Below are 16,610 nucleotides of genomic sequence, written 5' to 3'. Positions count from 1 at the left end.
TTCCTGTTTTCAGATCTATACATTGGACTAGTCCAGTGATTTTTCAAACCTAGTTCTATTTTCTGATTTATCCTCTTCTTTCAAGGTTTTCATAATTACACCTCGAATCCATTTTCATATAAAGGAAACTGCTGGACTATTGCCTGCTGCCCCTCCATGTGCTATTCATGGTGCTACCATGGAAAATACCCTATTTGAAGATGGTGGTCGTGCAAATGCATTCCCTGCTTCTAACCCGACTCAAGCTTCTGCCACTTATTCCATGGTAACTACTAACAATTTCTGATCCAAAATTTTTAAGGTTACTTTTTAGAATAAACATAGGTTGCATCTCTTCATTATTATGAATCTATAATTGAGATTTCTGCAATTGAAGCGTGAGAGTTTCGAAACATCCCAATGTTTTGAGTGGACACTCAACCCATACATTTCTTTATCTTATTTGTGCCAATAACAAATTCATGGATGAGAGCCATTGGAGAAGTTGGTCTAGCTCTAAACTTATGCACCTATAACCTTGTTTCCCAATAGATCCGTGCAACAGAAGATCTCGATTCCAAGACTTTCAACCAAAAAATTGGTGCTTGGATGGTAGCTCAAGACCAGCGTCATGAAGCCACATATTCCACAAGGAGGTTGTACACAGTATCATTCGAACTGAACCGGTTTTTCCAAAACTAGCTAGTTCAACAGGTTTACAAGGGTTGCCAATTCAAATCAAGCAAGAATATGATACATTGTGTCGATTAAAATATCACCAAGGATCTTAAAAACAACTTATTCATAACATCAGGGAAAATATTAGAAAATATTGACAAAATTCAAAAAGAAAAATACTAAATATTAAATTTTTTTAACATCTGAAACAACAATAATGAATCATCTGAACCCCGACTCCAGAGCCTCAAAATATCATCAAAAAATACAATAAATGCATCTCATCTTTATGAGACATCTACAATAAAATCAGATAAACTAGTGATTACCGCTCCCCCTTTTATAGACAAAGGTAATGGCTTTCATCTAGATGAAGAACGTCCTAAGGCTGGTGCTGGACTCCGTTGTCCTCTAGAAGAGGAAGGTAGACTCTGACATCCTCTATTGGTGCTACTACTAAACTAAGTCCAACTCTCCTTTATCTTTCCATTTTTTATCAATTTACTTGAATCTTTAACATTACTCATCATACTTTTATGGTGTTTGGGAGTGGTTCTAACTCCATTGGACTTTATACGGAGAAAGTAGATTTTTAGATCCCATTCAAAATTAAGTGGACTTAACCAGCATAGATTCATCTCAACTCCGGATCTATCAAGCATCGAGAGGGATCAAATCTCTCAAGGTGCAAACCTCTTTTTTTATATATATATATAGATAGTATTTTTTTTTTATTATCTAATTTGACAAAGTCATATATATATATATATATTTTTTTTTATTTTCAATATTTTTTCTAAATTTTAATTTATTTTTATGTAATTTGACTGAGTCAAAATGTTTTGATAACATAACAAGACAAGACATTATAACATCTCTTCCATACTAGGCTGGAGAGGACCTTTCGGCACAACAAGATTGGCATCATTGCAACATTTCCACTAAAATCTATCATGTATGAGGATATGGAACTAGTATTTATACAAGAGCACCCATCCCTCTATGCACTTCAATGTTTATAATATTGATTGTTGAACTCCTTTGTCATGACCCTAATAAAAATGTACCTTTCACTTGAGTAAATTTATTGATTAGGCATGTGAAGTATTTTCTACCTTTTAATGCTTAGAGGGTGATACTGAAGAGGAAGATCCCAATAAGGGCAACGACTGTGATGACATGTAGATATTTGTCGTAATATGAATTTTTTTTGGCCTATAATATGGCCCATTTAGAGCCTCTTTCTTTATGTATTTTGGTTCAAATATGGACTGCACTCAATGCGACTTCGGTTACATGCACCCATACTAGCTATATACATGAGTGAACTTCACACAGTTGTCTAATGTTTTAGATTCAATTTCTATGTCAATGGATTGATTTTAGTGTACGAGTCAATTTCTATTACAATTTGAATTTCAAAGTTAATTTGTATTCCAATTTCTATGTCAATTTCTATTTTCATTTCTATTTCATACTATGAATGGTACTATGTAGTTGTACACACAGAATTCTCCAACCAAACCAAACCACAACATATAAGCATCTCATGCCCCTCATTGCAAGTAGGAGAGATTGTATACACTATCCATCTTAATGTTACTATGTACACACAGAATTCTCCAACCAAACCAAACCACGACATATAAGCACCTCATGCCCCTCATTGCAAGTAGGAGAGATTGTGTACATTATCCATCTTAAGTGATTGTAGTGTACATGTCAATTTCCAATGCATTGGTTTTAATGTGTTAGTGTCAGTCTTTGACACCTTCCTCCAGTTATCAAACATGCTCTTACAAAGTGATTTTAAGGTGTCAAGGTCAAATTTTGTCATTTCAGTGAGTCTTCAAGCAAAATTTGGTCACTAGGTATTAGGTCTAGGGTTTGTTTTCACTCCTTTCAAAGTTGTCCAAATGTCGGTCCATGTCACCATTCAGCTGAGTGTACCATCATTCAGAGGGTTGTTATCATCATGTCAGGTTCCAATGAGTCATTATACACCTTGTTCATGCTTCAGTTGTGCCTAAGTAAGGTTCATTTCCCTCTCCTAGGGTTTTGAAGGTAATTCTCTTGGATGGTCAAATCATCAGCAAAACTTGTATCCTGATGTTCATACACCTTCCCCTATCCTTAATGTACCTTATTAAACAATTCTCATCACTGATATCCCTCAAATTCCTCATTTTCGCACAAACCCTAGTTTCTTGCTACAATTTGACAATTTTCTAGGCTAGCCTGTGTTTTGCCCTTTTGGACCCCTTCCCCTCACTCAATCTTTGAAATTCCACTTTCCCCTACTTCCTAAAATCCCTCCCTACTTCCCAAAATTTTCTCAAGAATTTAAAAACCCCTTATCCCCTTCATTTCACTTCATTTCGACAAATTCCCTATTCCACATATCGGGATAGGTTTTACTCCAATGATGTTTCTGAGCAAGAAAAGATGAATTTGGGAAAACTGGGAGAGGTTTTTGTCCACAATAGGCCAAGGAAGAAAATTCAAAAACCCCCTTCACTTTTTACACAGGTGTCATGGTTTTAGAGAAATGTCAAAAATATAGTTGCCTCAGGAGAATTGATGCACCTCTGATGTGACCTTGGGAAAATCAAGATTTCTCCTAGCTTGGTTGGCCAAATGACTTGCTTGATGAGTCAAAAATGATAACTAGGAAGACCTTTAGAAGTTGACTGCAACAGCACTCTGCCTTTAGGCAGCCTCATTTTGCACATTTTCACCAGTCTTGGGAGATTTGACTTTTGACACGGCAAATGAACTCCAAATTGAAAAATTCAAGTTGTTTTAGAAAGTAGAATCAATAAGCGTTCCAACGAGCTATCCCGCGCCCAATTTGGACACCAGGAAGGCCTCCAAAACGGGTCTGCAAAAAGGCACAGCGCACCTGCCTGTGTAGCCCAAATTTCACTCAAATCATCTTGCAAAGCTCCCAAATCTTGCAAACTTCATTCAACAAGTGAAGCATTCCATAGTGCCATTGCAAGGGTTTTCATCAGCTTTGATGGTGTGTGAATTGGTGAAAATTGAAACCTTAGTTTGTTGCACAGTTTCATTAGAAAGCTGTCTAAGGTTTGCAAAGTTGCAATTTTTTGCTCCCCTCTACCACTTTCACATTCCCTCACTACATTTCACTCATCTCATTTCCCCTTCCCTCTTTTATTTACGTTCATTTATCCCCCTAACCCCAAAAATAAAAACCCTAATACCTAATCCCACTACTCCTAAACCCTAATTAGCATCTCTAAACCCTGCGACTTCCCAAAAACCCTACAACAAGCATCACAATTCCTCATTCACTGTTCCCCCTCATCGGTCCCATTCATCAAACAACAGTCACCTAAAAAAACAATATTTACAAAGCAAGAATTAGGAATTTGAAAGCCAAGTTGAGGAAAGCATTGAGGAAGAGAAGAGAGCAAGACAAACTTCAGATCTTGGCTAAGGCTTCCTTGGCCCAACACAGCACTTGATAAAGGATACTCAGCACAAATTTCAAGAAATTTAGGATACTTTTTGCAAATTTTGAATTTTTGGAGTAAAAAACAGGTTTTTCTGCCTGGTGCACCGCGCCACCTGGCGCGCACTTTTGCTAGGTACCTCTTTGGAGGAAAACTCGGCATTTTTGGATTCCTCAGGCAAAAATATGAATGTTCACACATGGCCAAGAAATTTTGTCAAGTTTTGAATTTCCAAAAGGGTCAAAAACACCTCAAAAATGCCTTTTCTGCCCCTTTTTGGCCACACAGGAGGCAATGTTGGGAGAACTCATTTTTGGAGGGGCAAATGGACACCAAATTCAGAAATTTCACTTGTTCTGGAAAATAGACAGGTAGACCTTTCCAACAAGCCCACTTGGAGCAAATTTGGTGCACGGGAAGGCCTCCAAAATCAGTTGCAAAGTAGCGTGGTGCACAGGGACATGAGCGCGGCGCATAGGATGAAAATTTGTCATTTTTGCCAAAAAAACTCTGTTTTTCGCCTAGTTTTTTCTCAGTTTGACTTTTCTCTCTCTAATAGTCAAACTCATGATGTAATTTGATGTAACTTGATGGATTTTGATGTAAATATGCTAAAATTTCACTCATGGAGGTAGGTACATCATGAAAAAGTAGTTTGCAACTGAATGAATCAGTTTCCTAAGTTTTAGAGGCAAGTTGTTCCACTGCCTACTTTTCAGTTCTTAATTTAGATCTTGTTGAAACAGCTCCTAAACTCATGAATTTGACCCCTAAAGCCTAGCATGAGTTGTTTGTTGCCTATATCTAGTAGTTTTTCAATCATTGGAAAAGGTTGGACTCTTGTGAATGCTTTGAGAGCATTATTGTACATTTATCTCTGCGGTTTGGCAAAGGAATAGACCAGGGTTTGCAGCACTTTGTGGGATTCTTGTGGCAACTTGATTTGGTATTGTTTTTCTTCTGTAATTGTAAGTTTACATGTGTATGTATGTCATCATCTCTCTCTGTTCATTAATTGTAAGTTTACATGTGTATGTATGTCATCATCTCTCTCTGTTCATCTTAACTAAATGAAACAAGGATAAAGGTAGAATTCATTGATGTTGCAGTGCTCTACCTAGGATTTGTTTAGTTATTTATGTTTTTAGCTGTTTGAAGAAGATCCCTGAGACTTTCACACCCTCTCCAACTCCTCACCAGTCTTAAAGCTCTCCATCTCACTCAATTTGAAGTACTAAACCATTTGCCTACCTCGCCCCATAGAGATCTCTACAACACTGTGTCCATTCCCTAGACCCAAATCTGTCTTTCACATTTAAGCCAGCAAAACAAAATTAAATTCAATCAAACTCCTCTGAGCATATACCTAGCCTAAAATTAGTCTTTACATTGGTCATCTCAAACCTCATTGATCATATTTTACTGAGATTGGCAAGGAGATAGCCCTCTCCCGACCTGGTAGGGCTAGCTACCAGGTTAAGCGTGGTTTGATGTTACCCTAGATTCTGCCTTTCTTAGCCTAAGGTAGATTTAGGCCCTAACATATTGGCGACTCCGTTGGGGAAGAAAAGTTTGTTTGTTTGTTATTGTTGTTTGCTTTTTAAAGTACAGACAGAGGCTAAAGTTAGCCAGGTAGCCTTCGAACCGCTCTTGCTCTGCAAGTGCATAGTAGATGAACGTTGCTTCAGTCAATCTTCGGTTTAGTTTATGAACTGAACATCTGGTTTCCTCAGCAAAATGTAATCAAGTTCAGATCTGATTGTTGATGGTGGACAACGATCAAACACCGCAAGGCTGAAATCATTCACCTGGCGACTCTAAATCAGTTTCGGGATCAGATCCAAGGGGCTCCACTGGAGGATGAACCTGACCAGCAGAAACATGAAAGGACAATATGGAAAGATTAGGTATTCAAGTTGGAATTTCATCCAAGACATTTTGTTCTTTGTCATAAATTATTTCTTCTCTTTTCCCGAGAATGTCAAGAAGGTTGTGCAGAGTATATTGTATTTGAAAAAAGATCCTCGGCCTGCATTTGATTCCTTCCCTTTGAAGATTGTGAATACCAAAGATTTGCATGCCTTTGAGCTTGATTGATGACCGTCTTCAAACTGATGAGCCTCAAGAGACCAAGACTGATTCTATACCTTCTGTACATACCCCTATACCTTGTAAAATTCCAGATCGATACAAGCCTCTGATTTTACCTCCTACATCCCATGCTTTCCCTAAAAATCATGATCTATATCTACCAAGATTTGATGGTGAACACGACAATATCACTGGTGAGAGACGTGTATTGAATTTTGAGTCTTTTCTTGACCTTTTTGAAGTTGATGAAGAAGATGTCAGTATTAGGATTTTTTCTCTTTCTTTGCAAGGCAAAGTCAAGAGTTGGTTCAAAACCCTACCTGATGCGAGCATCTCAGATTTCCAGCAGTTCGTCAAAGTTTTCCTTGACAGGTGGATGATCAGACAAAACCCTTTCTTGATTATAGAAGAGTATAACCAATTGAAAAGATTGCCATGGGAGACAGTACAACAGTTTTCTACCAGGTTTAACCAAGTCTATTTTTCGATGCCGGTTAATATAAGACCTCCTCTTGGATCCGCTCTCTTGCACTACCCGGGTGCCTTTGATCCGGAAATGGAGTTTCAACTGAGAGAAAGGAATCTTGCAACACTTGAAGAGATGCAGAACGGTGCAGTAGATGTAGAGGCTCATTTGTTGATCCGAAAGGCAAAGTTGAAGGAAGAAAAGATAAAAAACATAGATCCAGAGGAATCGACATCTCTAGAGGTAAAGCTTGACATTTTGGTAAGTGCAGTGGAAGAGATGATGCAGAAGATCACTACAAGGAATGAGCATAATGTTCAAGCCCATGGCTCGCTGATTGAAGAAGAACAAGTTGTTGATCCAAAACATTTTGTTTCTTATCCCAGTTGTCATAGATCTGATAATGATTGTTTTATAGATCATCTTGGAGAAGAGAGATCTGTTAATATGACATGCATGCTTGATGATGTGTTTTACACTGATGATTTGCCTAAGTTTGATCAGTATGATGATGATTATGTTCTCCAAACAGAAGCTAATCTTGTAGACAAATCAGCAGCTAGTTTGTGGGAGGAGGAAGTTCACTTTCAGCAGTTCGAATACAGTGATCAGTCGTTGCATATCAGCTATGGAAGTGAGGAGGAAAGTGCAGCAAATTTTGAAGTAAGTGAAGGATCTTTGCCTTTTTGTTTTGCTTCATTTCAATTCGTCAAAGACAACTTTCATGCAATCAGAAATCAATTGTCGACAAGTTTTGATCTGGATCATCTTGAGGGCAATGAAAACCTTGTTCAAGACTTTTCATATCCAAAGTTGCAGCCTCCGAATGCCATTGATTGTCAAGTTGCAAATGAAGACTTGGAAGCTGGAACATATGATCAAATGATGCATGATGATTCCGTACCATTTTGTTTTGAATCATTTCAGTGTTTGAAGGGAAAATTGCATAGTACATCTTCAGTAAAGAATGAGTACCCTGTAGGGAATCATGTAATCTCATTAGAACCAATAGAAAATGGGTGGCAGCAGTCTTTTCAAGTTTTTCACGATCCAATAGCTGATGTGTTGGATGATGTCTACAGTCAAAGTCCTTCTCCTATCTGTGAGCTTGACAAAAGTATTGATACAAACTTGATCTGGCAGCCAGTTTCTTTGTCATTTTCAGCAGGAGTCTCGTCACAAAGCTCAGATCAAAGTTTGCATTCATGGTACGAGGAGAAGAAAAGCAATCCATTGGATGAGCTAAGTCCCAGTGTGCATGAATTTCAAGATCCTCATGCAGTGTTTTTGGAGTCAATCAATATTATTCAACGGATCTGTTCACAAGTTTTCATGGGAGTTGCTTTTCAGTAGTTCTCTCTTATTGTTCATAAGCAAGCACTTGCGAAGAATTCAAACAGCAGCCGGAATACTTACTTGGTTGCATTGGTTGTTTCATTTCACTTGATCAGGTGATGAATGGAAATGTTAGAGTAGGTTTTGATGAATAATCTCTATTTTGAGCATCATTTCCAATTTGTCGGTTGTGTTTAAGTATCGAGTCAGTTTTTAGTTGAGTGAGAGTCAGTTTGTGTCGTCAAGTCGTCAGTTTTCAGTCATGCATTTCAGCTTGAGTTATTGACTCCATTGCCCAATGGATGAAGGCACTTGTCTACTTTCCAAAAATCTGCGGTTCTTGGCACCTCCAAGGAGCTACCATCCCCATTGGAGCCAATGTTAGTGTCAATCTTTGAAACCTTCCTCCAGTGATCAAACATGCTCTTACAAAGTGATTTTAAGGTGTCAAGGTCAAATTTTGTCATTTCAGTGAGTCTTCAAGCAAAATTTGGTCACTAGGTATTAGGTCTAGGGTTTGTTTTCACTCCTTTCAAAGTTGTCCAAATGTCGGTTCATGTCAACATTCAGCTGAGTGTACCATCATTCAGAGGGTTGTTGTCATCATGTCAGGTTCCAATGGGTCATTATACACCTTGTTCATGCTTCAATTGTGCCTAGGTAAGGTTCATTTCTCTCTCCTAAGGTTTTGAAAGTAATTTCTCTTGGATGGTCAAATCATCAGCAAAACTTGTATCCTGATGTTCATACACCTTCCCCTATCCTTAATGTACCTTATTAAACACTTCTCATCACTGATATCCCTCAAATTCCTCATTTTCGCACAAACCCTAGTTTCTTGCTACAATTTGACAATTTTCTAGGCTAGGCCTGTGTTTTGCCCTTTTGGACCCCTTCCCCTCACTCAATCTTTGAAATTCCACTTTCCCCTACTTCCTAAAATCCCTCCCTATTTCCCAAAATTTTCTCAAGAATTTAGAAGCCCCTTATCCCCTTCATTTCACTTCATTTTGACAAATCCCCTGTTCCACACATCGGGATAGGTTTTACTCCAATGATGTTTCTGAGCAAGAAAAGATGAATTTGAGAAAAATGAGAGAGGTTTTTGTCCACAATAGGCCAAGGAAGAAAAACCTCCTTCACTTTTTACACAAGTGTCATGGTTTTAGAAAAATGTCAAAAATATAGTTGCCTCAGGAGAATTGATGCACCTCTAAAGTGACCTTGGGAAAATCAAGATTTCTCCTAGCTTGGTTGGCCAAACGACTTGCTTGGTGAGTCAAATGATAACTAGACACAGAGCTTTCCAATGAGCTATTATGAGCTCAAATTGGGGTTGAGGAAGACCTTCAGAAGTTGACTGCAACAGCACTTTGCCTTTACGCAGCCTCATTTTGCACATTTTGACCAGTCTTGGGAGATTTGACTTTTGACACGGCAAATGAACTCCAAATTGAAAAATTCAAGTTGTTTTGGAAAGTAGACTCAATAAGCTTTCCAACGAGCTATCCCGCGCCCAATTTGGACACCAGGAAGGCCTCCAAAACTGGTTTGCAAAAAGGCACGACGCACCTGCCTACTTAGCCCAAATTTCACTCAAATCATCTTACAAAGCTCCCAAACCTTGCAAACTTCATTCAACAAGTAAGTGAAGCATTCCATAGTGCCATTGCAAGGGTTTTTATCAGCTTTGATGGTGTGTGAATTGGTAAAAATTGAAACCCTAGTTTGTTGCACAGTTTCATTAGAAAGCTGTCTAGGGTTTGCAAAGTTGCAATTTTTGATGTCTCATTCCCCTATACCACTTTCACATTCCCTCACTACATTTCACTCATCTCATTTCCCCTTCCCTCTTTTATTTACATTCACTTATCCCCCTATCCCCAAAAATAAAAACCCTAATACCTAATCCCATTACTCCTAAACCCTAATTAGCATCTCTAAACCCTGCCACTTCCCAAAACCCTACAACCAGCATCACAATTCCTCATTCATTGTTCCCCCTCATCAGTTCCATTCATCAAACAGCAGTCACCTAAAAAAACAAGATTTACAAAGCATGAATTAGGACTTTGAAAGCCAAGTTGAGGAAAGCATTGAGGAAGAGAAAAGAGCAAGACAAACTTCAGATCTTGGTTGAGGCTTCCTTAAGCCCAACACAGCACTTGATAAAGGATACTCAACCGAAATTTCAAGAAATTTGGAATACTTTTTGCAAATTTTGAATTTTTGAAGTAAAAAACAGGTTTTTCTGCCTGGTGCACCGCGCCACCTAGCGCGCGCTTTTGCTAGGGACCTCCTTTGGAGGAAAACTCAACATTTTTGGATTCCTCAGGCAAAAATATGAATGCTCACACATGGCCAAGAAATTTTGTCAGGTTTTGAGTTTCTAAAAGAGTCAAAAACACCTCAAAAATGCCATTTCTACCCCTTTTTGGCCACACAGGAAGCAGTGTTGGGAGAACTCATTTTTTGAGGGGCAAATGGACACCAAATTCAAAAATTTCACTTGTTCTGGAAAGTAGACGGATAGACCTTTCCAACAAGCCCACTTGGAGCAAATTTGGTGCAAGGGAAGGCCTCCAAAATCAGCTATAAAGTAGCGCGGCGCACAAGATGAAAATTGGTCATTTTTGCCAAAAAACTCTGTTTTTCGCCTAGTTTTTTCTCAGTTTGACTTTTCTCTCTCTAATAGTCAAACTCATGATGTAATTTGATGTAACTTGATAGATTTTGATGTAAATATGCTAAAATCTCACTCATGGAGGTAGATACATCATGAAAAGGTAGTTTGCAACTGAATGAGTCAGTTTCCTAGGTTTTAGAGGCAAGTTGTTCCACTACCTACTTTTCAGTTCTTAGTTTAGATCTTGTTGAAACAGCTCCTAAACTCATGAATTCGACCCCTAAAGCTTAGCATGAGTTGTTTGTTGCCTATATCTAGTAGTTTTTCAGTCATTGGAAAAGATTGGACTCTTGTGAATGCTTTGAGCATTATTGTACATTTATCTCTGCGGTTTGGCAAAGGAATAGACCAGGGTTTGCAGCACTTTGTGGGATTCTTGTGGCAACTTGATTTGGTATTGTTTTTCCTTCTGTAATTGCAAGTTTACATGTATATGTATGTCATCATCTCTCTCTGTTCATCTTAACTAAATGAAACAAGGATAAAGGTAGAATTCATTAATGTTGCAGTGCTCTACCTAGGGTTTGTTTAATTATTTATGTTTTCAGCTGTTTGAAGAGGATCCTTGAGACTTTCATGCTCTCTCCAACTCCTCACCAGTCTTAAAGCTCTCCATCTCACTCAATTTGAAGTACTAAACCATTTGCCTACCTCGCCCCATAGAGATCTCTGCAAGACTGTGTCCATTCCCCAGACCCAAATCTGCCTTTCACATTTGAGCCAGTAAAACAAAATTAAATTCAATCAAACTCCTCTGCGCATATACCTAACCTAAAATTAGTCTTTATATCGGTCATCTCAAACCTCATTAATCATATTTTACTGAGATGGACAAGGAGAGAGCCCTCTCCCGACATGGTAGGGCTAGCTACCAGGTTAAGCGTGGTTTGATGTTACCCTAGATTCTGCCTTTCTCAGCCTGAGGTAGATTTAGGCCTTAACACAATGTACATGTAAATTTCAATTTTTATTCAATTTCTATTTCAATTTATGTTCAATTTCAATTTCTGTTTCAATTTCTATGTTAATCTCCACATCATTATTATTATTACTACGGATAGATATCAAAATTTGAATATTATATATACATATATATATAGTCATCTAGTTTTTTCCTGATTCTAATATAATTTCAACAGGCTTCAAATTTTGGGGTTCCACCATTATGATAACTCCTACCCAATGGACATGCTCTCTTTTAATGGAACTATAACTTTAGCCACTCGTGATCAAGAAACCACTGGTTTCACTTCGTAAGCTGGATGGAAAGGATCATTTGAAAACCTTTAACTATTTCCATGAGACCAACATATTTTCCTAGAGAACCTATGAATATCTTTGCTACAAAAAAGGGTTGTGATAGATATCGAAATTTATCTTTACAACAATATTGCAAGTTCAAAAGCTTCATCTCAACCTTGAGGTTCCCATGAACATTCAACCTTAGGACTGGATCTGAAACATAAATTACAGCAGTTTATATTTCACTTCTGTTCAACCGAAAACACTAGGCAGCCCCAGGGAGTAAATAACTGAACAAATGTACATCAAGAGAGGAATGTTCACAGCCCTTATGGAACACTTTCCAACATAAACCAGATCTGAAAACAACTTATTACAACAGATTTACTAACATAAATTACAGCAATTTATATTTCACTTCTGTTCAACCAAAAACACTAGGCAGCCCAAGGGAATAAATAACTGAACAAATGTACATCAAGAGAGGAATGTTCACAGCCCTTATGGCACACTTTCCAACATAAACCAGATCTGAAAATAACTCCTTACAACAGATTTACTACAGCTATAAATCTGCCCATTTATCTAAGTGTTTGTCAAATTAGTTAACAAAGTCCACTCAATGTTACGTCAAACAAACATGCATAACCAGCAGTAGACACTACTTAATAATCATATGAGAACATAACCTGAAAATCAGATCTGCAAATATGGAATGTTTGGACAACAAAGAACACTCCACTTATACATGTGACATAAGATGAAATAGAGTACATCCCCACAGCTTAATAGAAGCCACTGCAAGCCATGTTGATGTTTGTAGCTCAGGAAGGTACTTATGCACAGGCCTAACTGTCTAGGCTTTAGTTTATACCAAATTATTTTTTGTCAAAGCTTAATATAAATCAACGCTTGAGTAGCATTTTATCGCAGTATCTACCAAACTGATGCAAAGCAATAAACTGGTGACAAAATAAACTAAGGGCCATTCTGCACGGGCTGACATTTCAGATTAAACTAAAGCAAAAAAAAACAAGATCAAAAAACTGAAGGTCTAGTTTATGATACTTTAATTGAAATATGCAAGATTTGCTCAATTTAATTGACTTTAACCTGAACAAAGCAAACATGTATTAATTGACAGTGGACACCCCTTTGCAAAATGGCCCCCATTAACCAATCCATCAACGGCCACCACTTTTCGGAAATTATCATGATAGGAAAAGGTTTGCCACCAATTTTAGCACATTAATATGAAAGAAAAAGGTTGGAACTTTGCATCAGTATGCTACTCAATATTTTCTCTGAACTACAGAAATATGGTTCCACGTTAGAAGAACCTCCACATATAGTTTTCCTACTGTAAGGTTACTCCTATCCCCCTTCCAAGAATCCACTGTAACCTAGATCCTAATCCGTGAAAGCCAGAAATATAGAATAAGTGATAGCCTTTGGTAGCAACTACATTTTGAAATTCCATCACCCTAACCTTACTTGCATATACGACCTCTAAATATTTTACATGACAGGGATATTAAATAAAATTATCTAAATTAGAATTAATTTCCCCGCCTAAAGTAGGGTTGTCATACTCTGCCTATACTTTATGTCATGATTCTGACACATAACAAAGTTCTGTAGCATTCTCTCTGTTGATTTCATCCTGGTTATGGGCTAGAAAGGTAAACTGTAATTTACCAGGACAGGAAACTTAATTAATAGACTCGCTGCTTCTTATGGCAATGTGTCTGGTTCTTTGTAGTATTACTTTTGTCAATAGTGGTTTCAAATAAAGTCCAAATATTGAACCAAAAAATAAAAATAAAAAAACTGTATACCATCATATTAGTCCTGCAAGCTTACTTTTCACAGCGGTACTTGTTGTTTCCATCGAGCAGCTCCGACTGAAAATAACGAGAAAAGGCTTCTTTCAACGAGCTTGCATGCAATATATCAAGGCTGATATCCATAATTTCATCCATCTTGTTCGACTCTGCTTCGCAGGAAAGGCACTTGACTTGGCTTTGCAACACACCGCCGAAAATATCTTTAACAATGGTATCAGGCTCACCCTTTGATGCCTTACCACCTTGACTATTCCGTGCCTTGTAAAGCTTAACACAAACGTCATTGCAAGCCTCAATCAAGTAACGGAGAAATTCATGAGCATCTTCCTGCCTTCCAGACCTGAAATGCTTCGCAAAGAGTTCTAAAGACCTCTGGATATTCACAGGAGCATCATGCGGAATGTCACTGTTTAGAGACCTCAAGATGCGCTTCTCCACCAAGCAAAAGGGGCAGTGGCCTTCCCAAGATTTGCCTGTCAACATTTCAATCAATTTTAGCCAGGATCACCAAATCCCCTATTTTGTTGTTTTTCTCTAACAAAACATTTCGTTCAGTTTTAACTACCAGACATGAAATCACGCTAACATTTCACTGACTGAATTTTAACCACAGATCCTTTTTCCCCTTAATTTTGCATTTGGCTGGCATTTCATTCAACTTTAACAACCAGACAAAAAATCTTGCTAAGAAAGCAAACGCAAAGCAAGGTCTTTCGACCGCAACAGCAAATTCCATTTTTTGGTTCTACTTTAAACTCGATTTCTTTTCCGTGTGCCAATTCACTACATGTAAATCATCAATCTCCGCTAAAAGAAACATCGATCTCCGCTAAAAGAAACATCGATCATGACACAGGAAACTTATAAACAACGCAAGATAACAGAAACGACACGCAATTCTCCGGTTTGAGCATGGAGCTATGATCATTAAAGATAATTTCACACAATTCTAGGGTTTGAACTATGGATTTTCTAGAACAAAATTGAAAAAATGGGCAATTCTAGGTTTTGAGATACGAAATTTGCAGATATTAAAGACATGTACTTACATACAGAAGAATGCAGATTTCGAAGGCAAAAATTCGCCAGAGGAGGCGTGTAAGTGAGACACTGAAGCACGCTGTTAAGATAGCACGTATTCCCGAGATTTCTGAACCCTACGGGCGGGCCCTTGCGACGAAATGGCCGTTGCCATGTCATTTCCAAGGCCATTGGCTCTCATGAAACCCTAACTCCGCTCCTACCATGCCCTGCCCTCCGATTCTTGCACGGTTTCTATCGCTGCTGTTAAGCGAAGAAGAACGAGCATAGCAGCAAAAGCTGCTTCTGCTTCTTCTCCTCGTCCTCTCTTTTGTCTGTGTATTTAAATATTGCAAGGTTTTTACATACGGACTGGCCAGCATGAAAAAGTCCCACCTAGAGGCTCCACGGGGTTTTGTGATATGAATAAATATTACTCGATTTAGGACACGGGCAGGATCTGGATGACCATGGCCCCTTTAAAAGTTGGTCACGGTCAACATCATTTCGATGAAATGTCTGATTAATACATTCCGTAAGGGTTCGAGGACGCACGTCTTTACATGACCATACCACTTCGTGGATCCTAAACCCATTGTACATCCCACGTGTTTTAAATGTCTCTATGGTGTTAAGCATAAAATTTAAGGGTTAAGGCATTTTAGTTTTCATTAATTATATTATCCATTATCAATAATGCTCATTATAAAATGATCAATAAGTTTGAACTTTCATAATTCAAATGGTAATTATTGCACTTAAGCAATGATTTCTTAATGTCGACATCGTAAGGAACATTTAGAATTTGATGAATTAAATTTATTCAAAAACATATGCATTAAAGTTAGTTCAAATAGATGTCAATGCCTACAAAGATATTTAAAGGTGTTAAAAATCTTCAAAGTATTTATAATAAAAGTTCGAAAATAGATGTGAATGTCTCGAGTGGATTTAAAGATTTTCGAAAATATTACATTGCGAATCTCAATGAATGAATTTCATCATTTTGTTATTGCATAATCAAAATTTGTAGCTAAACCATTGAGGTATTAATTCTATTTTGATTTCAATATTATTATTTGTATTAAATGCATAAATTATAGTTATAATTTTTGGTGTGTAGATAGAGTAATGATGTAATTTTGGGAATCGATTAATCTATAATACTTTTTCTTCAACGGTTTTTATTAAAAATGTATAAAATATATAGTTATAATTTTTAGTGAGTACATGGAGTAACGATTCAAATTTTGGGTATCAATTAATTTATAACACTTTTTTTCGTTGGATTTTATATTTTTCTTCATCGGGTTTTATTAAATTTTGGCAAAATAAAATTATGTCTTTGAATATTCGATGGCTTTTCGGAATTCCTAGTTTTTATTCCATTCAAATACCTTTAGAATTCAGTGGGGCATAGTGAAACCATGAGCATGATTATGATTTGTGTGGAATTAAATGCATGAAGCATGGTGAGTGGATAAAGTGATGATTTGGTGTTATAGGTTATTACAATAGTTTTTAAGTGTGATTCTTTGGAGTTTCTGATGGATTTATTGTCAGAATTTGGTGAAAAAAAAAAATTGTGGCTAAATCTTGATTTGTGTCGTTTAAATTGGTTTTTTGACTGCATATATGGATTTCGCCTATCAAACTTGTGATTTCAATGAATCCCTCCCATATTCTAGACAAATTAAACTGGAAAATAAACTAGAAAACTTTCGAAAAAATCGCACTTAAAGACTACTCATAGCTTATTTATGAAGTGGAAAACGCCTCTTATTTAGTGA

At 37.4% G+C, this 16,610-nt stretch overlaps 1 protein-coding gene across 8 annotated transcripts in view; it reads right to left on the bottom strand.

The window, feature by feature from the left end:
• LOC149226956 (ubiquitin carboxyl-terminal hydrolase 25-like) overlaps positions 1 to 15,275 on the bottom strand; it is a 228,913-nt gene extending 213,638 nt beyond the window's left edge. For 5 of the 8 annotated variants that reach the window (XR_016247760.1, XR_016247759.1, XR_016247757.1 and 2 more), the window contains exons 1-2: positions 14,850 to 15,274; positions 13,817 to 14,273 (exon numbers count right to left, since the gene is read on the bottom strand). Coding sequence is in view for 3 of the 8 variants with exons in the window: in XM_089377644.1 (XP_089233770.1) it covers positions 13,817 to 14,273; positions 14,850 to 15,012 (620 nt within the window). In the remaining 5 variants the exon portion in view is untranslated. Of the gene's footprint in view, positions 1 to 13,816; positions 14,274 to 14,849 lie in introns of all 8 variants that reach the window. The other 3 variants (XR_016247758.1, XM_089377645.1, XR_016247761.1) reach the window with 2 other exon arrangements.
• Between the last annotated feature and the right edge of the window lie 1,335 nt (positions 15,276 to 16,610).

The sequence above is a fragment of the Pinus tabuliformis genome, chromosome J, assembly GCF_031772625.1.
Source record: "Pinus tabuliformis cultivar Carrire ecotype Pingquan chromosome J, CPIR1, whole genome shotgun sequence".
NCBI classification, from domain to species: domain Eukaryota; kingdom Viridiplantae; phylum Streptophyta; class Pinopsida; order Pinales; family Pinaceae; genus Pinus; species Pinus tabuliformis.
This window is presented reverse-complemented; position numbering and strand designations above follow the sequence as displayed.